We start from the raw sequence: 27863 nt of genomic DNA on the forward strand, positions 1-27863 counted from the left end.
ATAATATGAAAATCTTTAAAAAAACAAACAAATACAGTCCTTTATGTGCTGGTTTATGGGAAGGACACCTATAACTGCAAGTGTGCACACAGACACACACACCTGGGCCTTCCCCACATCACTCAGTGAACTCCGTGTGTGTCCACCATCTGACCATTCAGTATCCCTTATCTCAAACTAAGCACAGTGCAGTTACCTGCAGTAACCTCTCAAACAGTAACTACCACCTGCAATTTACTTTAAGAACTCTGAACACAAATAACTGAGTTTTTACAGCAGAAATGGGAAAGTCCATAAGTTTCTGTAGAGTCACAAAACCAAGTACTGCACTAAGCAATTTCACTTTACAAAAGGTTCGGGGCTGTCAAGAAGAGTGACAGGTAGAAAAGAACAGGAAGGCAAATTTCGGGAGCAAATAATTTTTAATTTTTTTTAAACAATTACACCAAAGAATCATGCAATGCTGCCAGCATTGGATGCAATCCTGGGCCACAAGTCTGCACACTCCTTTGCAACTGGTCCTGTGATAGCAGACCCTACATAAAAAAAGAGTGAGATGACATAAGATCAGACAGACGGAGGTTAAATCATCCCATCTGGAAGACTTAGGCAACACTGTGGTTTCTTTCTTACCTTTCATTTCACCTTTATTGTTTACTATGACCCCCGCATTATCTTCAAAATAGAGAAACACACCATCTTTTCTCCGGTATGACTTTCGTTGTCGAATTACCACTGCTGGATGTACTAAGAGGGAAAACAGGACAGTAGTCACTAACCTGTCAGGTCCCAGTGCCACCACAAGAAAGCAGTTAACATCTCATCTAGTTCCCCAACATTTCCCACTTCAACAGAATGTAGACTCACCATTTGCTTTTCATTTCCTAAAAGCAAGTGTGAGAGACAGTGCAAATACCACTCACCCCTTAAGGAAAGACCTTACTCCAAGGCAAAACTGCCTGCACTTCCTGCAAATGTAAATCTGTACTCTTCTTACAACAATCAGCAACACTAGCACGAAACTTGCTAAGCACCTTCTATACTTGCTCCCACTTCACCCAACAGGTGGATGCTGTTAAGATCCTAGTATCACAAAATGGGACCCCCTTTTGGACAGAGTAAGTAGAGGCCCAGCTATTAATGAACTCATTAGGTAATATTCCATGCCAGTATATATCAAAGCCTCCAAGAAAGTACATACCTTGATCTAAAAATTACTGTTTTTCAGAGTTTACTGGCATTAAATATGCACCGTGTTAGATTTTACAATAGAAGTTCATTTACACACCAATTTAACCAAAGAAAACCTACAAGGTGTGCGTATATGTCTACACACTCCTTGAACCCCAGAATTACATCCAAGATGTTGACCACACACTCTACACCTTATCTCAAATGCCTAACTGCAGGCACATGTGTTGTTGTTGGAATTAACCTATGTATTTTCATGGCAAAAACACAAAACAGAATCACTTAAAAATGATTATATCTATCTGTAATTTTTCATATGTAGGACAATCATCTGTGAAACAACGAGTTATGGGAAGGCTGTGGTCCCATTCAAACAATAGTTTACAAGCTAATTTTTGCATGTAACTCAAAAAGAAAGGACAGGGCACCTGGTGGCTCAGTCGGTTAAGAATCTGCCTTTGACTCAGGTCATGATCTTGGGGTCCTGGGATCGAGCCCTCCATCAGGCTCCCTGCTCAGTGGGGAGTATGCTTCTCCCTCTGCCCCTTCCCTGGGCTTGTATGCTTGTTTGTTCTCAAATAAATAAAATAAAATCTTAAAAAAAAAAAAAAAGACAGACACATAACAAAATATTAACAGTGGTCATCTCTTGGAAGTCTGAAGGTTGGGTAATAGAAATTTAATTCTATTTCCTATTTAATTAATTATGTTTAGGGACGCCTCAGTGGCTCAGTGGGTTAAGCCTCTGCCTTCAGCTCAAGTCATGATGTCAGGGTCGTGGGATCGAGCAAGGAGCCTGCTTCCCCCTCTCTCTCTGCCTGCCTCTCTGCCTACTTGTGATCTTTCTCTCTCTGTCAAATAGTAAAATTAAAAAAAAAATTATGTTTCACTTTTGAGGAACAGTTTTCCAGGATCTTAAGTTAAACTTAAAACAAAAACAAAAAACCTACCAGCACTAAAATGAACTCTTTCCAGACCTTCATCTACAGCACTTAAAAGAACTGAAGTCAGGGGTGCCTGGGTAGCTCAGTGGGTTGGGGCCTATGCCTTCGGCTCAGGTCATGACCTCAGCGTCCTGGGATCAAGCCCCGCATCGGGCTCTCTGCTCAGGAGGGAGCCTGCTTCCTCCTCTCTCTCTGCCTGCCTCTCTGCCTACTTGTGTTCTCTGTCTGTCAAATAAATAATATCTTAAAAAAAAAAAAAAAAGAACTGAAGTCAGACATCACCTGCATGCAAACCTTGACCATCATTAGCTTAGAGACCCTGAATAAGTTACTTAAACTTCTGACATTCAATTGTTCCTTTTGTAATATAGGGATAACAGTTACATTTCCACATTCAAAATCAGACACTGCAAATACAGAATTTTTTTTTTTTTTTAAAAACAAGGACAGGGATCCTGGCTATCCTTGAGGCCATTATTATTTCTATATGTAAGATGGCCTCTAATCAGGGTTTATTTTTTCCCCTTAGAAGCAAACTCCACACCCAACATGGGGCTCAAACTCACCATCTGCCTGAGATCAAGCTGCATGCTCTACTGACTGAGCCAGCCAGGCAGCTCAACCTGATCAGGTTTTTGTTTGTTTTTTTTTTTAATTTATTTGACAGAGAGAGAGAGATCACAAGTAGGCACGGAGGCAGGCAGAGAGAGGAGGAAGCAGGCCCTCCACGGAGCAGAGAGCCCAATGCGGGGCTCGATCCCAGGACCCCGGGATCATGACCTGAGCTGAAGGCAGAGGCCCTAACCCACTGAGCCACCCAGGCGCCCCCACTAATCAGGTTTTTAAGAATGAAATACACACTGAGAGGTAACTGGTATTTACTGAGAGCCTTCTCTGTTGGACCCTCATCTTCTCATAACCATTTATTTTTTTAACTAAAAAAAAAAAAAAAAAAAAAAATTTTTAATGTAAACTCTATGCCCAATGTGGGACCTGAACTCATGACTTGGAAATCAAGAGTCACATGCTCTAACGACTGAGCCAGCCAGGAGCTCTTACTCGTAACCATTTAAATTCTCACAAATGACCAATCTAGCAGATGAATATGGCCGCACACAAATCCAAGACTCTGGACTTCCAGAATTGCTCCTTTCCACATTTCTGTCTGTTATATGGAAGTCTAAGGTGAGGGAATGTATTCATTCAGCAGAAACAAGGACAAGTTAAGATTAATTAAGAGCTGGCGGGGTGCCTGGGTGGCTCAGTGGGTTAAAGCCTCTGCCTTCGGCTCAGGTCATGATCCCAGGGTCCTGGGATCGAGCCCCGCATCGGGCTTTCTGCTCAGTGGAGAGCCTGCTTTCTCCTCTCTCTCTGCCTGCCTCTCTGCCTACTGGTGATCTCTGTCTGTCAAATAAATAAATAAAATCTTCAAAAAAAAAATTAAGAGCTGGCAAATTCACTATTTTTAAAACTATAAAGTGTTCTCTGGTCTGTCCCACCACAACCTGATTGAGACCAACAACACACCTGCTGCCATCTCAACAGTGACAGTGGATTGCTCTGCCCTTCTCTGACAGCTTCCCAGGCCACAGACCAAACCCAGCAAGTGTTCTAAGAGGAAAGCCTGTCCAGTTGCATACAGATCCCACATCAATCAATCAATGCTTAACCACAATGCTTGGTACTCCACGCCCTCAAGCTGGTATTAAATGTAAACAAAGATTTCTGACCACCCCCACCAAATCATCAGGGGGTGGGAGGGGCGCTTGTACAGGCCTACAAGGAGAGACTGCAGTGTGTATGTAGCCAAGACCTGTATTTGCACTGTCCATCAAGAGATGCCTAGGACTTCTCAGAAGAGCAAGATACCCTAGATCAGAGACAGACTACTCAGGTACAGCAGGGAAGGTCAGGAGCTGAAGTTTAGTGCATGGAGTATCAGGAGCTCTAAAGCCAGACAGACAAGTCAAAGTGCCCGAAACCCTCCCCATCAACTCATACACCTAGGGGGATTAAGCAATGAGCAGCTCCCTATTTTAGTTTCTACCAGAAGACATATGGAAGCAACCATGCTTAACTTTTGACAAGTCACAATTCTGAGTTGATCTCTTCTATAAAAACAAACAAAAACCATTCTTAGGGTCGCCTGAGTGGGTTAAGCTGCTCCCTTCAGCTTGGGTCCCAATGTCAGGGTCTCTGGATAGAGGCCCACATCGGGCTCCTTTCTTGGCAGGGAGCCTGCTTCTCTGTCTGCCTCTGCCTGCTGCTTCCCCCCATTTGTGCTCTGTCAAATAAACAAATAAAGCCTTAATTATTTTTTTCCTTAAATCAGGAAGCATATGTTTTTCTGTACTTACGAAGTGTTAGGTCACAGGCCAAATGCTCTACATGTTCAGTTTATTACCCGAATCTAACAACCACTTGAGAAAGTATTCAAGGATCATTCTTCCCCTTCAAATCAGTAGTTCCAGAAAAGGAAACTTGCCTGACACCTGGTCAAGCTCTAAATGCCTCTACCAAAACAAACAAACAAAAAACAAAAAACCATTTACTGGGGTGCCTGGTGGACCAGTCAGTAGAGCATGCGACTCCTGATCTCAGGGTAATGAGTTCAAGTTCCTCCTTGGACTTAGAGATTACTCAAAAAAGGAAATAAATACAGCAAGACCCGGTAGGGGAGAGCACAGTCTCTTAAGACAGCAAAAGCAGCAGAACTTCGATTGCAGATATTTATCTCACACTGCCCCTCAAAGGAAATTAAGCCTTCAGAATGGTAAAATTATGATTCCATTTCCCAATAAAGGGAAAAACCCTTCAACTGTTCACCAGTCAAGGAAGATTCAGTGTTTCTACTCACCTTTCTTTCTGAGCTCTGGTTTGCCTTTCTTCACTGTGGCCATCACCATGTCACCCACACCCGCAGCAGGAAGTCTGTTTAATCGTCCCTTGATCCCCTTCACAGAGATGATATACAGATTTTTGGCTCCTATTGAGAATGTAAACGAGTGATTTTTTTTTTTTTTTGGCCTGTGTAACGTTTCCCAGGCACTTCCAGAGCCTCTCCCTCGGCTCACACTCCCAGTTAGTACCCCCCAACCAAGGCGGAACACCTTGTCACACCACCGATTGAAGCAAAACAACACAGCACGCTGCTGCTTCACCCAAAAGCAGTGTTTTTACTCTGCCCTTTCTTGACGGCTCAGTGGGTCATTAGTCAAGGCCCAACGAGTGCTTTTAAAAGGGGAGCCTGGCAGAGTGCAGCTGAAGGTCTCACCTGTGTTGTCAGCACAGTTGATCACGGCGCCCACCGGAAGACCCAGGGAAATCCGGAATTTCGCACCGGAGGACCCACCACGTCCTGTGGGTAGGAAGGAAAACAGAATAGGGGTCACTGACTAGCCACGGTTGTTTCCCCTCACACTCGCACATGCTTTGGGCAACGGTATCCTCCAGTCCCTCTCTCTGGGACTCCGCCTACCCCTCCCCACGAGCCACCCGGTTCGCCATAGCAAACAGCCAATTCCTCACTGTTACCGTCCTTACGTTACCGTTAAGGGGCCTGAGCTACTCAACCCTCACTCCACCTTTTGCACCACGTAGTTCTCCCTGCAAGGCGGGAGATCGCACAAGTCGTCCACACTGGGGCCTCAGCCAGTCTCACTTCAACACCATTACTGGAGTGCTAGGCGCAGGGGGATCCCGTCGGTTTGGTCTAAACTCCTGTCCGGATCCTGCCAACTCAACTCTCCAAGCACCCCCCCGCCGCCACTTTCGGCTGCCCTTCCAGTGCTCTCACGGCGCCCTCCTCTCCCTCTCCGCCCCAGAGAAGAGCAAAGCGCCCCAGCTGCCCATGGCCACCGCTCCGGGAGAGGCCAGCAGTCACCTCGCGACAGATGGCAAAGGATACTCAAAACTCAAACCCTCACCTCGCTTCGACATCTTGAACGCCGGAAAGAGACAAAAAGGAAATAGGTGCAAAGGATCCTGGGATATGAACTTTGGTGCCCCGCCCAGTCTCGTCACGTGACCCGGAGTTTGCGCAATCCTCCTCTTTCCCCCTCCCCGCCCCGCCCTCCGCAAGCACGCTGTCTTATCACGTAATAAGTCGTGGACGTCGGATTGAGTTCTCGTTGGGAAGTGGGAGGTGCGGGTGTTGAGGGCTGCTGGACAGAATGACGCCCGGTGTCTCTTCTTTACGAGCTCTAAAGTTGTTGGGGATACAGAAACATTGGTTAATTTACCCAACAACGTCTACTGAGCACGTAGTATGTGTCAGGAACTTCGCTGGACACTCGAAATTCAGAAATGATTAAAAGGGCCCGTGTAGGAGCCCCAAAGAACGCAAGAGAGTGGGGTATCGAGCGAGAAAGAGCTCTGAATGGTATCTTTAGGATGTGGTATTGAAAAAAAAATTGTGTTAAAAAAAGATTAAGAATAAAAATCAACAACCCCCACCCCCACCCTAAAAAAGGATGTGGTTTTGAGTAAGTGCCATTTTAGCACTACAGATAATTCCATTTATGTATGTTTGGTCCCAGACTCATTTGTATTTCAGATATCTTTGTTGATCAGTTACCCCTTTCACGGCTTCAACCTCCTCTTCTGGCTTCTTTGCTTTTGCCGATGCATTCATTCAAACATTTATTGAGCACCTACTTTATGCCAGGTACCATCATGGGTATACGTTAGACTGCATCAGGGAAAAACGCCAGATCAACATTTCTGCCCTTAAGGATTCTGCAAGGGTGGCAATGATAGTGGATATTCCACACTAAATAGATACAATAACTGCAGTGTATCATGTAAGATGATGACGTGTACTATGGAAAAGTAAAAGTATCAGGTATCAGGAAGTCGGAATAGGGGCAAATTGCAATTTGAAACAATATGGTCAGGGTGGGCTTCATGGATGAAGCTGATATTAAAGCAAAGACTTTAGGTGAGGGAGTTAGCAATATGAATGTCTGGGAAGAACAGGGGAGAGAGTCATCAGCCAATGAACGGGCCCAAGGTGGAAGTGTGCCTAAGCAATATGAAGACCAGCAAGGAAGTATATGTGACCGGACAGAGTAAGTGAAGGGAAGAGTCATAGGAGAGAAGGTCAGAAGTAATGGAATGAGATTGTGTATGGCTTTGTACACCACTATGGACTTCAGCATTTTGGGACTGGAATGGAGAACCCTTGCCCCATGGTAAGCAGAGGGACATGATCTAATATATCAGAAGGGTCACTCTAATTGAGACTAGAGTGTGGGAGAGGATGCAAAGTTGCAAATAAGGAGATGTGTTAGGAAGCTCTTGCAATACCCAGGAAAGGAATGATGGTGATTCGGACTACAGTGGTAGCAGTAGAGGTAATGTGATGTGGTCAGATTCTGGATATGTTCTGGAAGTAGAGCCAACAAAAGGCATGGTGTGGAAAAAAAGGAAGGAGGCAAATGTCTCCAAGGCTTTAGGTCTGAGCAAGTTGAAGATGTCATTGCCATCAACTGGGATAGGGAAAACTATGGAAGGAACAGATTTGGGAATAGGACATAAGTTAAATGTTTATTAGACAACCAAACAAGATTCAAATAATAAGTTGGACATATTAGCCTGGAGTTCTGAAGAGAAGGGGCTATAAATTGGGAGTTGTCAGCATATAGGTGTACAGTTGATCCTTGAACAATTCTGGGGTTAGGGACATCGGCCCCTCTGTGCATGCAAAAATCCATGCATACGGGCACCTGATGGCTCATTCATTAAGCGTCTGCCTTCAGCTCTGGTCATGATCCCAGGGTCCAGGGATCAAGCCCTGCATTGGGCTCCCTGCTCAGCAAAAAGCCTGCTTCTCCCTCTCCCACTCCCCCTGCTTATGTTCCCTCTCTCGCTATGTCTCTGTCCAACAGATAAAATCTTAAAAAAAGAAAAATCCATGTATAACTTTTGACTCCCCTAAAACTTAACTATTAATAGCCTACTTTGACCAGAAGCCTTACCAATAACATAAACAGTCAAATAACATATTTTGTATGTTATGTGTATTAATACTGTATTCTTACAACATAAGTAAGAAAGAAAATAAAATGTTATTAAGAAAATCAAAAGGAGGGGCACCTAGGTGGCTCAGTTGTTAAGTGTCTGCCTTGGGTTCAAGTAATAATCCCAGGGTGCTGGGATCAAGTCCCATGTCAGGCTCGCTGCTCAGCGGAGAGCCTCTTCTTTCTCTCCCTCTGCTGTTCTTTATGCTTGCGCTCTCTAGTGCGCTCTCTCTCTCTCTCTCTCTGTCAAATAAACAAATAAAATCTTTAAAAAAAAAGAAAATCAAGAGGAAGAAAAAATACATTTACAGTATTGTACAGCATTTTTTACAAAATGGGATTTAAAAAATGGGATTTCAGTTCAAACCCACACTTTTCAAGGGTGAACCCTGTTTGCAACCATGACAGTGGATGAGATCATAAAGAAGTAAGGGTAGGGGTGCTTGGCTGGCACCCCTATGTGGAGGGTGGAACGCTTAATCGCAGGGTTGTGGGTTTGAGTCCAACGTTGGGTGTAGAAATTAAAAATAAAAAATCTAGGGGCATCTGGGTGGCTCAGTGGGTTAGGCCTCTGCCTTCATCTCGGGTCATGATCTCAGGATCCTGGGATCGAACCCCACATTGGGCTCTCTGCTTGCAGGGAGCCTGTTACCCCTCTCTCTCTCTCTGCCTGCTTCTCTGCCTACATGTGATATCTCTCTCTCTCTCTCTCTCTGTAAAATAAGTAAATAAAAAAAAATCTTTAAAAAAAATTCTAGGGATGTCTGAGTGGCTCAGGCAATTAAGCAGGTGCCTTTGGCTCGGGTCATGATCCCAGGATTCTGGGATGGAGTCCCACATCAGGCTCCCGGCTCAGCAAGGAGCCTGCTTCTCCCTCTGCCTGCCGCTCTCCCCGCTTGTGCTCACTTGCTCTTTCTCTCTTTCTGACAAATAAATAAGTAACCTTTTTTAAAAAATGCAAGACAAGGGGTGCCTGGGTGGCTCAGTGGGTTAAAGCCTCTGCTTTCGGCTCGGGTCATGGTCCCGGGGTCCTGGGTCCTGGGATCGAGCCGCGCCTTGGGCTCTCTGCTCGGCGGGGAGCCTGCTTCCTCCTCTCTCTCCCTGCCTGCCTCTCTTGCCTACTTGTGGCCTCTGTCTGTCAAATAAATAAATAAAATCTTAAAAAAAAAAAAAGTGCAAGACAAAGAAACACGGCAAAATATTTTTTAAAAATTAAAAATCTAAAAAAGAAAAAAAGCAAGGGCAAATAAAGACCATGAGCTAAGCTCTGGGGCACCTCAACATTAAGAAGTCTATAAATCTGTACATTTATCAATCTCCCTTACCACTCTTAACATGCCTTCACTTGATCCTGCCAGCTTCTCGAGCTACCAATTTTTCACGCTCCTTCACTTCTCAACCAAATTCCATGTGTTTCTCAATATATGATTTCTTTACCAAATTAGTCTCTCTTGATAAATGGAACTGCCATCCACCCAGGTGTCCCATCAGAGCCTCTCGTCCAAGTTCTTTTCAGTTTGTGTCCTAAACATTACGAGGGTGCCTGGCTGGCTCAGCGGGTAGAGATGTGACTCTTGATCTCAGGGCTGAGTCTCTTGTGGGCACGGAGATTACTTAAAAAGTAAAAAGCCTGTCATATCTATCCGCTTCTATCTCCCCTAGTATTGCCCTGGTCCATGTCTTACCTAAGCTACTTCAGAAGCCTCCTAGCATACCTCCTGACCTCTGTTTCTCCCTCTACCCACTGACTATTCATTCAATGGCCAGGAATAATTTTTCTGAAATACAAACATTACAATGTTGCCCTCCTGAAAATCCTCCAGTGGTTCTAGGGCTCATAGAATCAAAGTTAAAATCCATATCATGGCCTGCTAGGCCCTGATCTGGTATTGCCCTATCTTGTCAGCCTTGCCTTACACCACATTTGCTCTTGTTCTCATGAGCTAACTTTTTTTTTTTAATATTTTATTTATTTATTTGACAGACAGAGATCACAAGCAGGCAGAGAAAGCAGGGTGGTGGTGGGGGCGGTGGAGAAGACTCCCTGCTGAGCAGAGAACCTGATGTGGGGCTCAATCCCAGGACCCTGAGATCATGACCAGACCCGAAGGCAGAGGCTTAACCTGCTGAGCCACCCAGGCACCCCGTGAGTTAACTTTTTTGTCGACTTTTCTTAGCATGGTGCCCATGCTCCCAACTACCCACAGGCCTCACACATGCTTGGAGTACTCTACCCTGCCTACCCTCGTCATGTACAACATGTCTACTGATTTTTTAGATTTCAGCTTCACTGTCTCTTAGGGAAATCTGCCCTGACTCTCTTTCTAGGTCATAAGTCTTAACATGCTGCATTTTTCTTTCATATCTTTCATACTACTTATTACAGTTAATAAATATATATTTGAAGGTTGTTTGTTGAATCACCCCCCCCCCAAATAGTCTATAACTAGTCTATAAGCTTCATAAAGGTTGGGTCCACATCCTTTTTGTTCAACAGTATATCCCTAGCTCTTAGCATGGGGCCTTTCTCAATAAATACATGTTGAATTGTTGCTGAACAAATGAAGAAATCAATCTTGATCATCTCCATATGTCAGCATCCTTTCATGAAGAAGCTTTCATTCGCTTATGGCAAAATTAGAGATATTTGGAAAATACAGCATTTCTTATAAAGCTACATTTGCTCAATTTAAAGGACTGCTTACTATTCTGGAATTATCTTCTTTCATCTTTTTTGGGGTTAAAAATGTTCCCTACAGCCCTCTTATTGGCTGCCCATCCTCCCAATGCCGTTGTTTTTTTTGCTATTTCAATGGGAAATCATTGGTCTCTACTTCCTTATTTCCTGCATGCACACGTTCCTTTTCTGTAGCTTATGTCCCCACTATATGACTGAAATTATACTAGAAATGATATATATTGAAAAATTTTAGGGGCGCCTGGGTGGCTCAGTGGGTTGAAGCCTCTGCTTTCGGCTCAGGTCATGATCCCAGGGTCCTGGGATCGAGCCCCGCATTGGGCTCTCTGCTCAGTGGGGAGCCTGCTTCCCTTCCTCTCTCTCTGCCTGCCTCTCTGTGTATTTGTGATCTCTCTGTCAAATAAATAAAATCTTTAAAAAAAAAAAAAGGAAGGAAGAAAAATTTTACTAGAAAGGTCACCGTGACCTACTCATTTTCAAAATCCAAGTGTCTTACTTGACTTCCACAGCATTCCATGCTGGGACCATTCCCACCTTCTTAACACTCTTCACCCGTGTTTTCCATGATGCTGCTAATAATAGAAGTTACTATTTATGGAATGTTACTGAGTCCTAGTCATTGAGTTAAACATTTTACCAGAATGTGACTTCTTGGATCCCCCCCAACAAACCTGTGATGTAGGTATTATTATTATTCTCATTTTACCAATAAGAAAATGGAGAAATGAAAAGGTGAAGTCATGTGTCCAAGATCACCCAGGTTGTGCAAGGCAGAGCTGGAATGCCACTCCAAATCTGGCTGATTCCCAAGCACAGTCTCTAAGCCACTATGCTCTTTCCTCCTGTACTTCCCTGGGTGATCACGTCCAACCAGATGGCTTCAGTTGTTTCTATGCTAACCACTCCCCTCTCTATATCTCCAGCCCAGACGTTTCTGCGTAGCTCTCACCAATGTATGGAAATGGTGACTGGGAAACCTCCACCCCACAGGCACTTCAAACCTGGCATGTCCAAAACAGAAATCCTCATTTTGCCAGGAAATCTGCTCTTCTGACTGTATTTTTTTTCTTCTTTTTTACTTTTTAAAGTAAACAATGGGCCCCACACGGGGCTCAAACTCACAAGCCCAAGATCAATGATTGCATTCTCTACCAACTGAGTCAGGCAGGTTCCCCTGTATTAGTCTTCTCAGTTGGTGCTACCACCAGTGTCTGACCATAACATTCCATTGCTTAAAACCCCGTGCTGGCCTTCTAGTGCTTATAGAATAAAGTCCAAGCTCCTTAGCACAGTATGGGCATCTCCTCCTGAAATGGCTTACTTTCTCTCTGGCCTCATCTTCAATCACCTTTCTTCTTACACTTCATTCTCCAGAAACACCAAACTGCTTAGGATTTCAGGACTCTTGCTTTAATCCTTCTGTTCTTCAACACTGTACTCAAATGTCATGTCTTCCCTGCGCCATTTTGCAACCCCAGGATGTTCTCTCCCCTGAGCCATCTCTTTACTTAAGAGTAGTGGTTCTCAAATTTTCATCTGAAGACCCCTTAACATTCTTAAATTATTGAGGACCCCAAAGAGTTTTTGTTTATGTAGGTTGTATCTACTGACATTGACCAGACGAGCCATGAAAACTGTGAAATGTTGGGACGCCTGGGTGGCTCAGTGGGTTAAAGCCTCTGCCTTCAGCTCAGGTCATGATCTCAGGGTCCTGGGATGGAGCCCCGCATCTGGCTCTCTTGCTCAGCAGGGATCCTGCTTCCCCTTCTCTGCCTGCCTCTCTGCCTATTTGTAATCCCTGTCTGTCAAATAAATAAATAAAATCCTTAAAAAAAACAAACTGTGAAATGTTTAAGCATTTGTTAATTCACTGAGGATAATAAGTCCACTGCCTATTAAAAAATACATAACATCTTAACATGAAAAATACATGTTTCCAAACAAAAATAATTTAATGAGAAGAGTGACTTTGCTTTATATGCTTTTGGAGATCCCTTGAATGTCTGGCTTAATGGAAGACACCTGGATTTTCATGTTCCCACACTTAATCTGTCGTGATAGCACACACTGTGGCAGCCTTAGGAAAGCTCTACTGTGTACTCCTGAAAAAACAGGAAACAGATCATGTAGTCTTATAAAATTAGCTTCCCTCTTGCTACAAAGGGTCTTGGAGACCCCCAGAAGAAATCCCCCCAGAGCATATTTGGGAACCGCTGACCTGGATGGAGAACCCTGGAATGGTTGCAGACATTCTCACCTTACAGAGTAACTGCTCTGTTTTCAGGTTGACTCCGGTATTAGAACCTGGAATCCTTGGTGCTGCAGCTTATTACTTTTTGTACTCACAGAACACTCTGCAGAATGGGCAGGAGGATGCTTGCCTGGTTAGCGTCCCATTTCTTTTCTCTCCTTGTCTGGAGTGGGGTAAGGCTTAAAAGTGAATACAGTAGGGGGCACCCGGATTTGAACCGGGGACCTCTTGATCTGCAGTCAAATGCTCTACCCCTGAGCTATACCCCCTCTGCTGGAGGAAAAGGGATTATACTTTAATTGTAGTGTTTGCTGACCAGTCCTCCAGTGATTAATAATAGTTTAGTACCTGTGATTGACTGTTTCAGGTTTCCCGGGGTGATGCAAAGAACCAAAATGAGATTTCAGAGGCATTCTGGACCCAAGTGGCAGGGGAGGAATGTGAGGCCTGCTCTGACCCAGGCTTGAAGGTTCTGTGTAGGTGCGTGTGGACGGGATGCCCTCTTTCCATCAACTACAGGCTTTTCTTACCTCTAGCATCTGGGAATTCTTCCGTGCATTGCCTGCATCCCGAGCTGTCCTAAATCCCCAGCCCAGTGCTTTGTGCAAGAGAGGAAACACCTTCCCCTGTTCTTCTTCGGACCCTCCCTGCTCCGGTACCAGAAGAGCCTCTCTTGTCCCCATTCTCCGCATCTTCTTCAGTCACTTCCTCTCCCTTGGTTTCTTCAAACATCAACAGGTTTCCCCTACATCGGAAAGCCCTTCCGTTGCTTTGTACAGCTGTGGTTGCCTGCACATTTCTTCTTTCTCGCTACCCATTTTTAAGAAAGCCAGTGACTTCATTTCTTTCAACATCATTGACCTATCTCTGCAGTTCTGCTACTCGATGTTTCCCTTCCGGACGGTCAGCAATCACCCCCCCACCCCCCCACCCCCCGCCCCGGAGTACGTATCTTGGTTCTCCAACTGGATTGTAAGTTCCTTGAGGGCAGGGATCACTTTGCATTCCTCCTTGTTTTCCCAGAGTAGCTGGCACTGTTGCCTGGTTCACTATATGCCCTAATTGGTACTTGCCAAACCAAATCAGTCCTGATTAAACTCAACCATCACATTACACCTAGCTAGCACCCAAGCTGCTGAATTTTCTTGGAGAAGAGCTCACAAGGCCTGCATCAACTCATCAATCTCAAACAGGCTAGGCTTCCCCGTCTAGTATTCCTACAACACTGGCTGACTAGGTTCACGTTCTCAGTCTCCAAAATGTCTATTTCACATACTTTCTCCTGTCTCCAACCTCCTACATCTTATCGCTCTTCACTAGCTTCACCAAAGAGCTGGCCTCTTTCTTCCATTTTGGAGAAAATCGGAATCAGTCAGAAGCAGTGGTGTGCTGGTAAATGGCTAACAACTAACTGGCTTCAAAGGACCTGGTTTATAGCATTTGCTAATTCCCACGGTGCAAATATCCCCACCTGCCAATTTCAAGCTACCACAAGGAAGTCAACTGGCTTTTAAAGTTCCTGAAAATCCAGTCATCAGTTCTCAGAAGCAGCATGAGCCAAGTCTAGCACACTTCTGGGATAGACTTCCTTCTTCCTCAACTCCCCACTGTATACTGACAACTCATGGAATTACATTTCCAGCCCAGACCTCTCCCTGGTCCCCAGAATTCACTAGGTCTTCAACTGCATGCTTACCATCCCCTCTTCGATATCTATGGGGCATCTCACCCTTAACATGTGGGGCCATATGAGCATGTGAGGTCGATGAGGACAGGGCACTATACTGTCTTACTTTGTGTGTAAGAGTTTTATTTTTTTTTTAATATTTTAATTATTTATTTGACCGAGAAAGCAAGTGTGTAAGAGTTTTATTTTTTTTAAATATTTTAATTATTTATTTGACTGAGAAAGCAAGTGTGTAAGAGTTTTATTTTTTTTTAATATTTTAATTACTTATTTGACCGAGAAAGCAAGAGAGCACAAGCAAGGGGAGCAGCAGAGGAACAGCGGACAGAAAGGGAGAAGCAGACTCCCCGCTGAGCAGGGAGCCCCTGGGTGTAAGAGTTTTAAAAAGAAACTTAATTTTTTTCCCCCTCTAAGCTTACTCCTTTCCCGGTGTTCTTTATCTCAGGAAACCACACCACCACCCATCCAGATGGGGAAGACAAAAAAGAAGAGTCGCTCTTGATTCTTCTCTTTCACTCCTCTTCCTCAAGCCATCCAAAGCAGAGGAAGATGTAACTCCCCTTCCGTGGCCCATTTGGAGGCCCACACTCCTCTCTAGCTCTGCTGTTCCCATGGCAGTAGGCTAAATAATGGCCCTCCAGATATGTCCATGTCCCAAACCCCTTGTGCGTCTGTTAGCTTATAAAAGACAGATGTGGTTGCAGTTAAGAATCTTGAGTTGGGGAGATTATTCTGGGCAATGTGGATAAGCTCCATGGAATCACAAGGGTCCTTCTAAGAGAGAAGCAGGAGGATCAGAGTCAGAGACAGAGAGAAGATGTAAGGATGGATGCGGAGATCAGAGGGCGAGAAGATACTACCCTGGCTTTGGACATGGAGGAAGGGGCCATGAACCCAGAAATGCCGGTGACTTCTGGAAGGTGCGAAAGCCAAGGGAACTGAGGCTTTCCTAAAGCCTCCAAAAGAATACAGACACGTCAACACCTTGAGTTTAGCCCCATAAATTTGATCTTGGAATTCTGACCTCCAGAAGTGTAAGATAATATTTTTGTGTTGTTTTAAGGAGATAAGTTTGTGGTGGTTGGTTACAGCAGCAATAGGAAATAAGCACACTATTGTAGTTAGTCTAAAACACCATCACCGTCTCTCACCTCCACTACTGCAAGAGAATCCTAACCTGTCTCTCCATGTCCATCTTTTTCTTCTCCTTCGTGGTAAGAACACTTAACATGAGATTTACCGTCTTCACAGATTTTTTAAAGATTTTATTTATTTGTTTATTTATTCGAGAGAGAAAAAGAGAGAGTGCGTGTGTGTGCGTGGGTGTCAGCAGGGGGAGGCGAAGAGGGAGAGCCAGAGAATCTCAAGCAAACTCTGTTCTGAGCATAGACTCTGAGGTGGGGCTCAATCTCGCGACCCTGAGATCATGACCTGAGCAGAAATGGAACCAAGAGCCGGACGCTCAACGACTGAGCCACCCAGATGTCCCTTCACATATTTTTAAGTGTACAATACAATATTGTTAACTATAGGCACAATATTGTAGAGCAGAGCTCTAGAACTTACTTCTCTTGTATACCTGAAACTTCATACCCATTGCTTAGCAACTCCCCATATTTCTTTCCTCATCCCTGGCCACCACCATTCTACTCTCTGCTTCTATGAGTTTGACTGTTTTAGATACCTCATCTAGGTGAATTATTCAGTGTTTGTGCTTCTGTGATTGGCTCATTTCACTTAGCATAATGTCCCATGTCGTCAAATACTGCAAAGTTTCCTGCCTTTTCAAGGCATAGTAATATTCCATTGTATGTATTCTCTATGTCCATTCTCAGATCCCTATACATCCTGCCCTCAGAAGTGTGGGTGATGATTTCAAATCCCCACTCAAAACCGTCCAATGGCTGCCTTTTCATCCATTTGGAATAAAATCCAAACTCCTTACCTTAGGTTTACAAGGCCCTCACTGGCCCTGGCTACCTGTCCAGCTCTTTTGAATTGTCCTTCCCTTGTCCACCTCTCCTCCCACTCTGGCTCTAGGGACATGGCATTAGTCATTCTCGCTACTCAGAAAGCTTGTCTTCCCAGGTAGCCAAGTGTCCCTTTCATATCTTTCAGATCCTAAGTCTCCAATTTCTGGTTTGTCTTCACCAGATTTTTAATTCGGTGTGAGTGAGAACGGAAAATATATTCTGCACCTAAAGGGGAGTAGTTGCTCCATAAAAAGAGAGAGCGACCACTAGAAAGTATAGTCAGGGGATGTCTCCCAGTGATGTCCTGCTAGCTGGTGTTTGTATTCTTAGAGAGACCAGGGAAAAGGATTCCCTATCTAGTTTTGCAAAAGATTGTTTTCTGACTTCTTTGGGTAAAGAGATGGAGTCTGTGCTGGAAAAGGCAGATTGGTACCTGACTTCACATGTTTTCAAAATGTCACATCTTCAATTGGTATTTTAGTTTTGTTCCTCCTTACTAGAAAATTCAGTATTACCTAGCAGGAAGAAACAAACTTCCAACAAAGAATTTTCAAGATGAAAAATTGAGGATTGCAGTAAAGAGAATTTAACAAGTACTCACCACCAGAGGGGGTATAGCTCAGTGGTAGAGCATTTGACTGCAGATCAAGAGGTCCCCGGTTCAAATCCGGGTGCCCCCTCAGTTACCTTTACTGTTTTTCATAGTTGTTCAGGTGTGACCCCAATATCTGCAGGTTCTGAATGCAAAACTGTTTGGAATCCGTGTCTCTTCCACTTGGCTGATTTCACCTAGCAGGTACCTCTTCCTTATACCTGAGAAGCAAGCAGTAGCATCCCAGAAGTCGGACAGTGATTATTACTCTGTCCAGTCTTAGGATAAAACTCAACACAGTGGCAAGAAGCCCACCTGTGGGTGAAAGGTGGGATCAAACTATTTTCATCTCTGAGACTGAGATCTATTGGTTTAATGTTAATTACAGGTTGGTTTTTTTTGGGGGGGGGGAAGAGTGGAGTGCCCGGTGGGGGAGGTAATATTATTTAGCCTTATTCGTATTCTGACGGAGGAGACTAGGAGAACAGAATTCACATTCAGAAGGTTTATTTACGTGCTTGAGAAGTTTAAGTCCCAGCACAGACAGAAGACAGGTCAAAAGTATACGGTTTTCTCCTTCTTTATATTATTCAAAGGGAGGGCTTTGGTCTGACAAAAGTGCAGGTGGTAAGCCTGAGGCCTGGTGTCCAGAAAAGGGTGAAAAGCTGGCTATTCCTTGGGATTGGGCTCTGCTCAGTCTCCATGTCCTGGCTTTTAACGCCTCTCACACTTATGAGAGCCATGGGGAAAAATGCGCCCGAGGATTCCCCAGGGGCTCCCAAGGATGACACAATCAGATTCCGGGTTTAAAATATCACAGCTGCCCCCTGACCCAGGCAGCATGTCTCTCCCTTTCTCCTTTATTTTTCCTTTTTTTGGGCAAAACCTAGTCGAGGGGGCCGCCCTTGCTGCTTTCACACATCGTTCCCCCCTGACCCAACAATGGAAACTGTCAGTCAGGAAGCCAACGGAGATATCTGGCCTACCTTGAGGTTGTGAAACTCCATTGCCTCCTGGTGCTAGTTCAGTGGTTCTCAAAGTGTGGCCCCTGACCACCAGCCGCGGGAGCCCCCAGAAACTGGTTACAAATGCAAATTCTTTGAAGTTCCCCTCCAGGCTTACAAACGGGACTCAACAAGGTCTTCTGGTAATTCTGGCGCACGCTGGAGTTTGAGAGTCACCGCATCGGCATATATCCGTTTGCATCCGGATGTAACTTTATTTCTGTAAATTAAAATGAGCCGGTGGGTGTGCATTCGCAGTTTTAACATTCTTGAAGCGCTTTCCCTCTGCCTGTGTCACGAACAATAGGGAGGGGTGAATACAGCAGGTCCATAACACCTGACTTAAAAAAAGAAAGTTGAAGTTGGGGAAAGGTTGTGTTTGCGGGTTTCCCTCTTTTGACCATCCACCTCCCCCATCGGAAACGGAAAGCCAAGTTGGGGGAGTAATCCTCTCCTCCGACCCGGACGCCTCGAACTGCCTGACACACTTGAGGCTGCTGGCGGCGGCCGCAGAGATCGTGACAAGGCTGGCGCGGATAATAGGGAGCTGCAGCTTTTGAACTCGATTTGTGCGCGCACGCACTCCTCCTTCAGCTGGTTACAAAGCAAAATCGAAAGCTTTCTGCTAAGGTTGGGAAAATGAGGAAGGCATTTGTAAAACAAATCAACTTTAGGTTTTCTTTCAACCTAGAACCCAATTCAACAGTAAATCCAATTCGTGAAATGCTCATCTCAAGGTGAGGGAAAAGCCACGAAGGGGGCACCCGGATTTGAACCAGGGACCTCTTGATCTGCAGTCAAATGCTCTACCACTGAGCTATACCCCCACGCCGCAGCTGCGCCCGGACATGGCTCTTTTGGGTACTAAAACACTGCTACACCGAAGGTAGGGAGTAAGACCAAAGAGAAAGGAATGAAGGAAGAAAGGGGGCCAGGCGGAAGACAGAAGGTGTCGGGACCCGGAGAACCCCAGGAGAGCTGCAAGGCAGAGCGCAGGGAAGGAAGAACGGGCCAGGGCTGCCCCGCGCCGCGTCTGGGCTGTAAGGACGGGTTCCGCCCCTCAAATGTGGGAAAGGATGTGGGGGAAGGGAGGCTAATGGAGGGGCGGGGTAGGGGCTTCCCGTTCCGTCCGCAGGTTCACGCCAGGTATCGACCGGCACAAAGGAAAGTCCCCGAATCTGGTGAATCCAATCCCGCGTTCGGAAGGGTTCCAGCCCCCACCCTCGACGGGTGTGAGGGATTGGCCCGCCTCTCGCAGCCCGGGCTCCCCAGATGTGCAGCCACACCGGCTGCGCGCCGCCTCCAGCGCCAACGGGTCCCTGGCCTCCGGGCGCGCTTCTCGCGGGCATCTTCTGCTAGAGAGCGCCCGCGGACTAGGAACCCTCGAGACGCACCTAGGCGCGCGCCCCGGGCCCCGCCGCCCTCCCCGGAATCCGCCCCCGCGCAGCCCCACGTCGCCCGGGAAGCGCGCCGCCCGTGCGCGCCCCTGCCCGCGCCCGCGGCGCGTCCCCGCCCCGGTGCAGCCCCTCCTCCCCGCTGTGTTTATTAGGGGAAGGAGGGCGGAGGCGGAGGCCAGTTCCTAGCTCCAGCCGCCGTCGCCGCTCCCTGAGTAGTTGCACCCGCGGCCGCCTCCCGCCAGCTCGCTCCGGGGAAAGAGAACGCGCGCGAGCTCGGGCGTCCCCGCCCCAGCCCTTCCCGGAGCCATGAATCCCAACTGCGCCCGGTGCGGCAAGATCGTGTACCCCACGGAGAAGGTGAACTGTCTGGATAAGGTGAGCCCCGGGATCGGGAGGCACGTCGTTGCAGTCCCCGAGCAATGCTTCGGATTAGGGGAGGAGAGAAGGGCCGGGTCTGTGCCGCCTCATCCCCACGATCCCGGGAGGAGGGACGGAGGGCGGTGTCATGGGGTGTGGGGACAGACCCCAGCCTGGAAACCGGGAGATCTGCGGCGCGGCAAGGAGTCCACGCGTGGCGGCAGCCACTACTGGAGAATAGTAGAGCTCTGTGCCCTGAGGCTGGGAGGACGGAAGAGGGGTAGGGTGGCCAGGCCCCGGGGTGGGGGGTGGGGGAAGGTTAGGGGTGCAGTCCCGCCCCCTAGGGCCGGGAGAGTGAGAGAGACGGCCGCTCCCTCTCCCTGCCGCGCTGAGCGCCAAGTAGGCGGAAGCGCGGGGCGCTGGGGGAGGGGGCGACGGGGGGGGCGGGGCAGAGGCTGGGGGGCCCAGCGAAACCGTCAGCTCTGGCCGCAAATGGCCGGACTTCATGGCCTGGAGACCGGGGGCGGGGGCTATCAGCCGGCGAGTGTTGCATCTGGTGAACTGGGCTTTGAATAAGGACCCAAGCCCCACTGCGAGACCCCGTTTTTTTGGACGACTTGCACCCCCTTCGGTGGTTCCGCGCTTAATGGACTAGCGGACCTCCTCCATAGCTTCCCAGCCCCCGCCTCAAATTAGAAGCCAACTCCCGGGGCTGGGCCGCCCAGCCAGAGCGGGGCGGGGTCGGGTGCTAGAGTAGGGTGGGTGGAGGGTGCTTTGCAGAGATCTCCTGAAATTGTGCTCAGAGCCTGAGACCGGCTTGTAGAACAAAGAGCTAACTTTTCAAAGCAGGTTTCCCCAATGGAGGGTGGGGTTGGCTGAGTTCAGGGGAAGCCAAGAAAAGGGGGAGGTGTTAGGGAGAGGGAAAGGTGGCCTTCTGGAAATTCACGGTCCCCTAGGGGCCCTTACGCGTCGTCACCCCCCCCCCCCATCCATGTTGGACTTGTTCATCTGGTTGCTATTAACTTTTGGAGGGGGGTGAAGAGTAGAACTGGGTGTTTCCAGCAGTTTGGGGTAGGATCTGGCTTTGTAAGCTCCTTAAGATCCTAAGGCGATGCCCCTTTGCATCTTCTCCCCACTCTGGAGGAGAAGTCTCTATGATTTTGTCTCCTTCCTTGGCAGGCCTTTCACCCACCTTCCAAAGCTGACCCCATATCCAAATACCCCTCTGATTTGTCTGAACTGGTAGGGGTTGAGGGGCATGGGATGGAAGAGGGGTGCAGAGCCCTGGGGCCAACTTCCCTGAGCACCTGGAGCCAGGTTTTGTTTGGGAAAGGATAGTTCATTGGCTACTTTCTGTCTCTTCCCTCCCCCTTGGGATTGGAGCTTCCCCAGTGATCTTTAGCCTCTGAGTCAGGGCAGTGGGAGTAGGGCTCCCAGGTCCTGAAATAAATTTGAACTTGCTCTTGGAGGAAGGAGATACATGGGCATATGGGATACATGGGCATATGTATGTGTTTCTGCTGTTTCATTGTCTTTCCTGGGTTTGGCTGGGCAGGAGAAGAGGAGGGCCATATTGTGGGCATAAACAGTGGGGGTGTTGAGCTTCCCAAAGACCCTGCCAGCTTCTGGGGGGCAGGACTTCAGCTTGGAGGCACAGGCTGAAGAGCTAACTGTCCTTGCACACTGGGGTTTTGCCTATTTTGGCCTCTGCATTCCATGTGCCGCAAATCCCCCCCCCCCCATTCTCTCCATAGTCATGATCTGAGAAGAGGCTGTAGGCTCTTTCACCTGTATAAGGCAGCAGCTATATATGGTGGAGGGATAGCTAGGCCAGAAGTTGGGAAACTTGGTCTTTGTTCCGGGTCTGCTCCCACCAGCTTTATGAATGGCTTTAGGCCTCAGTATTCACCATCTGTCTTATGGGTATGAATGATGTCATTTTCTTGGAGGTGGGGCAGTGTACTAAAGTGCCTGCAGGGGATGTGGTGCAGTCTGTGTGCTGCTTGTCTTTCTGGGATACTCGGTCCAGCCCCACATCCAGCTCCCTTATAAAGTCTTTTGGTGCTGGGTGCCAGAGGTGAGGGAGTAGGGATTCTATAAGGTGCTTCTCCAGGGGTTCTCTTGTCCTAGCTAGAAGAAGACATTCAGGTGGGGTTGCCCTGGGAAGTGGAAGTTGGTTCCTCCTCCTTTTTAGAGCCCTCCTTACAGGTGGCGGCCTTGGGGAGACCCCCCCCCACCTCCACTGAGCAGGAGGCCTAGAATATTCAGGTGTAAGACTTATTCCTCCCAACTCTCTCTATACAGTAAGGACAGGTACTTGGACTAGGGACCTGGTGCCCAGACCACCGAGACCTGGGAGGGGGAAGCATTCCGTCTCATAGGTGTGGTTGCTAACCGACTTCCCAAGGCCTTCCATTTACTATAGGAGAGAGTCAAATTAGACGCATTTCACTATGATTTCCCTATGGTACATAGCTCATATTGTGACCCAGAGCACAAGTGGCGTCCTTACTGTTAGCTTTTTCTTCTCCCTGAGCCTTATCTCTCAGAGGCTTAGGTGGGTAAAGGCCGTGTCACCTCTGATGGCCACCCTGCCCCCAACCTGTCCCCAACCTGCAGCTCCCAGCATGCTTTGCATGCTGAATAAATATGCATTGCTGATGATGGCATTTGAGGAGGGAGGTCGGAATGTGCTTTCCCAGAGGACTTCTAGGCTTAGAGTTGGGGGAGAAATGGGGTGACCTCATTCACTCATTCATTCAGCAAATATTTATTGAGCACCTGCTTTGTGCCAGGCTCTCTGAATGGTTGCTGTGGGGCTTTTGGGGAGGAGGAGAGTCTGTGTCTCAGAACGTCCTCAACATTTGGAGAAGGTTGGAGTTTTGTCCCAGACCCTGCTGGGGAAGCATTTGTATCTGGGGATCTGTACTGTCGAGGATGCTGTCCCCTGGCTTACTTTGCCAGGACCCTGAAAACTGGTGGAGACATTCGGGAGGGGTAGAGGATTGGTGGACTGCTCGGTCCCCTTGGAACACCTTGGCCAGATGGCGCTCTGCTCCGGTGGTCTGAGCCACCCCGCCACAGGGGGCAGCAAGGTAGAAGGTGGCTGGGCTAGACGCGAGAGAGGACAAGTCCGAATAGCCGCGGTGCCCCACTTTCCTAGCTGAAGCTCAGCGCACCCCACGATCGTCGTGACCATCCGCTCACAGTAGCTACTACTGACTGACGCGCCAGGTTCTGTCTTCACAAAACAGATGTGATTGCTCCTGTAAATTATGAACCCCATCTGTGGAGGCTCTGACATCATGTGGCTGTTCCCCCTCAGCCAGAGCTGGAATTCAAATCTAAAGTTCTTTGTGCTCAGCTTTTCTGTCTGTTCTGTGTTCGCAAAAGGTACTTTGATTTACACCGTCTCCTAATGTCCTTAGTGGTCCACTTCCTGACCCCGGCCTGAGGAGTGTTCTGGGCCTGGGCTCCTGTGTGGAGCTGGGGCACTGGGAATGGTAATCTCCCCCTCGAGAATTGGGGAGGTGCAGCCAGGGTCTGTGCCTTTAAGCCAGTAGCCCAGGTGGCCAGCAGGGCTCGGGTGGTGACCCCAGCCTGGCCAGGGTATAGCTGGTGTTGCTCCCAGAGGAGGGAGGCTCTGTAACCCTTGGCAACAACAAGGGAGGGGACGGTTTCACCCTCTAACCCTGACTCATGGCCACCCCGGGCAGCCTGGGCTGGGCACAGAGGGCAAGGTGCCAGGCTGCAGGCACAGTGACCTGAGGTTCGCCACGTCCTGCTCCCCACGAGCTGTGAGAACCCCTTCCCCCACTGCATGGTGCTTCCAGAGAGAGGCTGGCCCAAGCCTCCACCAATGTGGGGGATCTGGCTTCTGCCCGCATCAGCCTCCATTTGCCTTCCTGTGGACCGGGTCTGCAGTGGAGCGGATGGCAGCTTTGGAGGTGCAGGTGGAGGAGCGTTCTGGGCACCTCTGGAGCCTGGAGAGGGGCTGAGAGGCTTCTAACTGCCCCCCCACCAGCTCTGGTTTTTGTGACAAGGGAAACAGTGGACTTCCTGCAGGCAGCAGGAAGGATTAGAGCAGTGCCCAGAGGTGTACTTTGCTCCCCTGAGGCTAGAGTCTCAGGCATGCCTCTCTGAAATCTTACCTGGGGCCTCCAGGAGAGGGTGGGGGATCTCTAGCTCTGGGCCAGGGCGGGTTGGGGCAGGGGAGGGAGGCAGACAGGTCATTGTGGGGCTGTACTGACTGATTTCCCTGCGTCCTTCACCAGACCTGATGGAAACAGGGATGGGGTGCCCTTCATCTTAGAATCCCCTTGGGGCCCCCAGCCCCAGCTTGGCCCGCAGGGGCCATCGTCTGCTCCCCCTTCCACTTCTCCCCTCCCCTATCCAAAGAGGACACGGTAGCTGGAGCTACTGGATTTTCTTTAACCTTGGAGCCCTCCCCTAGAGGGAGGAGGGAAATGGCTGGAAGCGGCTCTCCCTGCCGGGCTTGGAGCCTGCATCTGGGTCACCCCGTCCCTCGCACGCCCCCGCCGTGCACCTCTGTGAGACCACTCTGTGGACGGGGAGCCTGAGTTCAGTAGCGTCGCTGGAGGCCATCAGTTCACTCTCGTTTCCATGATCCTGCTCCTGAGGGTGAGGGGGGTGAACCGTCCACGGAAATGGGCGCCTTCCCCTCCTGGGGGCTCCCCTTCCTCCAGAAGGCAGCTGGGAGGTTTCTTGTGGCAGTCCTGTACCCCTAGCCTCTCCAGTATGCCCTGCCCCCTTCCTGAGGGGTTGGCCCCTGGTGCGGGGACCTGGCCATCTCCTCCTTGCCCTGTGTCTCCCCCAAGTCAGTCAGGAGGCAGCTTTGGAGGTCCCCAGTCCTAGGACAGTGCATATTCCTGCGTATGTGTGTGTGTGTGTGTGAAAGTGGGTCATGGTCCGGATTCCAGAGAATGTTTTTCCTGGCAGGCCCCTGAGGGGGTGGGGGGAGATGGAGGCCCAGGCAAGGGGCCTGTGCCGCTAGGCAGGCAGAGGCCGGCAGACTGGGTGGTGACAGGGCTGGGGCACTCTGCCAGCACCTCCCAGGCACTGGGGGAGAGAGGGGGGCTGCCACTTGGGGGCACTGATGGGGGGCCGGGACTACCCTGGTCTTTTCCAGCCAGGTTGTGTGTGTAGGGGTTTCGTACTGGGAGGAGTCGGGGCTGGGCTCTGGGATAGGCCCAGGTGGGGGTAAAGGCCAGGCTGACAGCAGCCATGCCTTTTCTTCCAGACTTCCTGCTGGCTTTCCCTAAAGAGTGGTTCTCCTACCACTTCATTTACTCCTCCACCTTGGGCCAGTCTCCTTGATAGGGAAAGTGGCGCTTACCCTCAGATTATCCCCTGGTCTCTGGTTGAGGTGGGCCAGGGTTGAGGAGGTGGTATCCTAGCCTCTCAGCTTCCATTTTTCTGCCCCCCTCCTCCAGAGTGGCCCAGGAGCACCCCTTGGCTGGGCAACACATTTTGAAGAGCACTGACTAGGGGGAATTCCTTGACACAGGGCTGAGAGCCAGCTCTGTGCTGGGCACTTGCAGAGGTCTCCCCCTGGGCCTTTCCCTGGCTTCCGGCCTCCTCCTCTGAGGGGTCAGGAGTGCCTTCCTCTGACCACTAGGAAATGGGGCAGAGAGGGGCCAGCCAGGTCAGCAGATAGCCCAGATTCTGGGATCCTGGAAGCTGGACTCTGGGTTAGTGTTGATCTCTTTCTGGGCTGCCTGGGGCGGGATCTCTATTTCACTGGCAGGGGATTGCCTGCCAGTGAGGTTGAACGTTTCTCAGGATGGGGGCACTTCCTTTGCATCGGTCCCCCTTCCCTCCTGGTCTTCGATCCTCTTCCCCTCGATTGTCCTGCCCCATGGTTTGCTCCCTTCATTCGCACATGCACTGTAGCTGTGGTTGGGCCAGTAGAGGCACCCCACCCCACCCCCGCCCGCTCCCCAGCACACACAGACCTCCACTGGGAGCTGCTGAGCCCCTGGGGGTGGGTTCATACCCGTCACAGTGCCTAGGACCTAAGCTGAGAGCTTGTGCTGAGTGTTGTATAGGTGATCTCTTTCTTTCTCTTTTTTTTGTAAATATTTTATTTATTTATTTGACACAGAGAGAGTGATCACAAGTAGGCAGAGAGGCAGACAGAGAGAGGGGGGAAGCAGGCTCCCTGCCAAGCAGAGAGCCCGATGTGGGGCTCGATCCCAGGACCCTGAGATCATGACCTGAGCCAAAGGCAGAGGCTTAACCCACTGAGCCACCCAGATGCCCCTGTATGGGTGATTTCTCATTGACTCCTCATTGTTATTATTTTCACTCTACAGACATGGAAAAGGCTTAGAGGCCTGGGCCCTGACTTGATGTCCCCCCTGCGGCATACGCCTCCAGGCAGAGCTCTGTAGTGCCTCCAGGGAGGGAGAGCCCCTGTAGGGGGCTCTCCTACCAGTTCCCTGGCCAGGGCTGGGAGAAGGGTGAGGGAAGGTAGAAAGGGCATGGGTGTGGTGACCAGAGCTTGGGGCACTCACCCCACTGTGGTCACAGGGAGCCCTAAGGAGGTGGGAGGTGACAGCAGGAACAGCCTTGCGGTGGGGGTGGGGCTGGAGTGGGAGTAAGGCGTGCCAGGCTTCCTGCCCAGGACATGGCCACCGACCCGCCTCCGCTTCTCTAGACCTTGTCAAGGCCTCAGAGCTGCCCCTTCAAGTTCAGCAGCGATGGCTTCTTAGCAACCCTGGTGCAACTTTGCATCAGCAATGAGGCTTCTCCAGCTGGTGGGGGGCGGGCAGCAGGAGTGGTCTGGGGGAGGCAGAACCAACCTTCTGGGGGCCTTTTCCCCCCACTCAGCCAGCATGTCTGCCGGAGCCTGTGACCTGAGGCTGTGATACAGTCCCTGGGACAGAGTGCTCCTTCCTAGGGCCCGAGTCCCCCTTCTCTGAGTCCCAGTGTCTCACAGCTGTGCTCCCTCTTCCTCTGTCCCCAGTTCTGGCACAAAGCATGCTTCCACTGCGAGACCTGCAAGATGACACTCAACATGAAGAACTACAAGGGCTACGAGAAGACCCCCTACTGCAACGCGTGAGTCCCGCCCCCCCTCCCCCCTCCTACCCCCTACTGCAATGTGTGAGTCCCCCCCCCCCTCCTGTTGGGGGATATTGCCCAGCACTGCCACAGGAATAAGCATTCATCACCTTTAGTCCTCACCTGGGTAGGATGAAGTAAGGGCAGCTCATAGGCCCATTTTACAGGGAGGGAAACTGAGGCTGGGGAAGGGAATGGACTCCCCCCCAATGATATGGCCAGTGAGAGGCTGGTTCAGACCCAGTAACCATGCTGCTCTCTGCCAGGCAAGCGTGTTCCCTCCACTGTGCCCCACTGCGAGAGAGCGGCCCCTCGTGGCCCTTGAGGACACGGTGCTCTGCCCTGTTGTGTTTGCCTTCCCTCATTTCTCTCTCTCCCCTGCCCCCTGTCAGAGGGTTGGCGCCCTAGGCTTTGGGGGCTTCTGGCTCTAGCCGTTCCTGATGTTCACCCCCTGAGAGCTGGGGGCAGCCTGCAGGGGGCATCTGGCCCAGGGGCAGATCTCTTCCCTCCTGGCTGTAGAATCCTTGTCCTTCCCAGTGGAGTTGGCTGGGGCTCTGTTCCTGCTGCACTGGGACCTACTGGGACCTGCCGCCCGTCCTGCTGCAGAGAAGTAGGGAGAGGTGGGGTACGACTCCATCTGGGACACCCCCTTCCCATCCTGGG

The 27863-nt window shown here is 49.4% G+C and overlaps 2 protein-coding genes across 2 annotated transcripts in view; one reads left to right on the top strand and one right to left on the bottom strand.

Moving 5' to 3' along the window:
* Positions 1-403: 403 nt before the first annotated feature.
* Positions 404-18775, bottom strand: RPL23 (ribosomal protein L23). The gene is made up of 7 exons (XM_080825340.1): positions 18343-18775; positions 17366-17577; positions 6062-6337; positions 5410-5493; positions 4993-5121; positions 634-747; positions 404-536 (listed from the first exon to the last, which is right to left on the bottom strand). Exons 3-7 carry the CDS (start codon positions 6072-6074, stop codon positions 454-456), a joined length of 423 nt encoding a protein of 140 aa, XP_080681466.1. The 5' UTR covers positions 6075-6337; positions 17366-17577; positions 18343-18775; the 3' UTR covers positions 404-453.
* A 1132-nt stretch (positions 18776-19907) lies between these two features.
* The window catches only part of LASP1 (LIM and SH3 protein 1), a 38026-nt gene continuing 30070 nt past the window's right edge, over positions 19908-27863 (top strand). Inside the window, exons 1-2 of the mRNA XM_080825724.1 lie at positions 19908-20132; positions 27103-27197. Of these exons, the coding sequence (XP_080681850.1) occupies positions 20064-20132; positions 27103-27197 (164 nt within the window). The 5' untranslated portion in view covers positions 19908-20063. The remainder of the gene's footprint in view (positions 20133-27102; positions 27198-27863) is intronic.

The sequence above is a fragment of the Martes martes genome (assembly GCF_963455335.1).
Source record: "Martes martes genome assembly, chromosome: 16".
NCBI classification, from domain to species: domain Eukaryota; kingdom Metazoa; phylum Chordata; class Mammalia; order Carnivora; family Mustelidae; genus Martes; species Martes martes.

Excerpts from the sequence above, each read along its gene's own strand:
- RPL23 (XM_080825340.1), bottom strand. Across the intron at positions 5,122-5,409 it reads CAACTGTGCTGACAACACAG|GAGCCAAAAATCTGTATATC; the intron begins GTGAGACCTTCA and ends CATTCTCAATAG. Across the intron at positions 748-4,992 it reads ACCAGAGCTCAGAAAGAAAG|TACATCCAGCAGTGGTAATT; the intron begins GTGAGTAGAAAC and ends TTTCCCTCTTAG.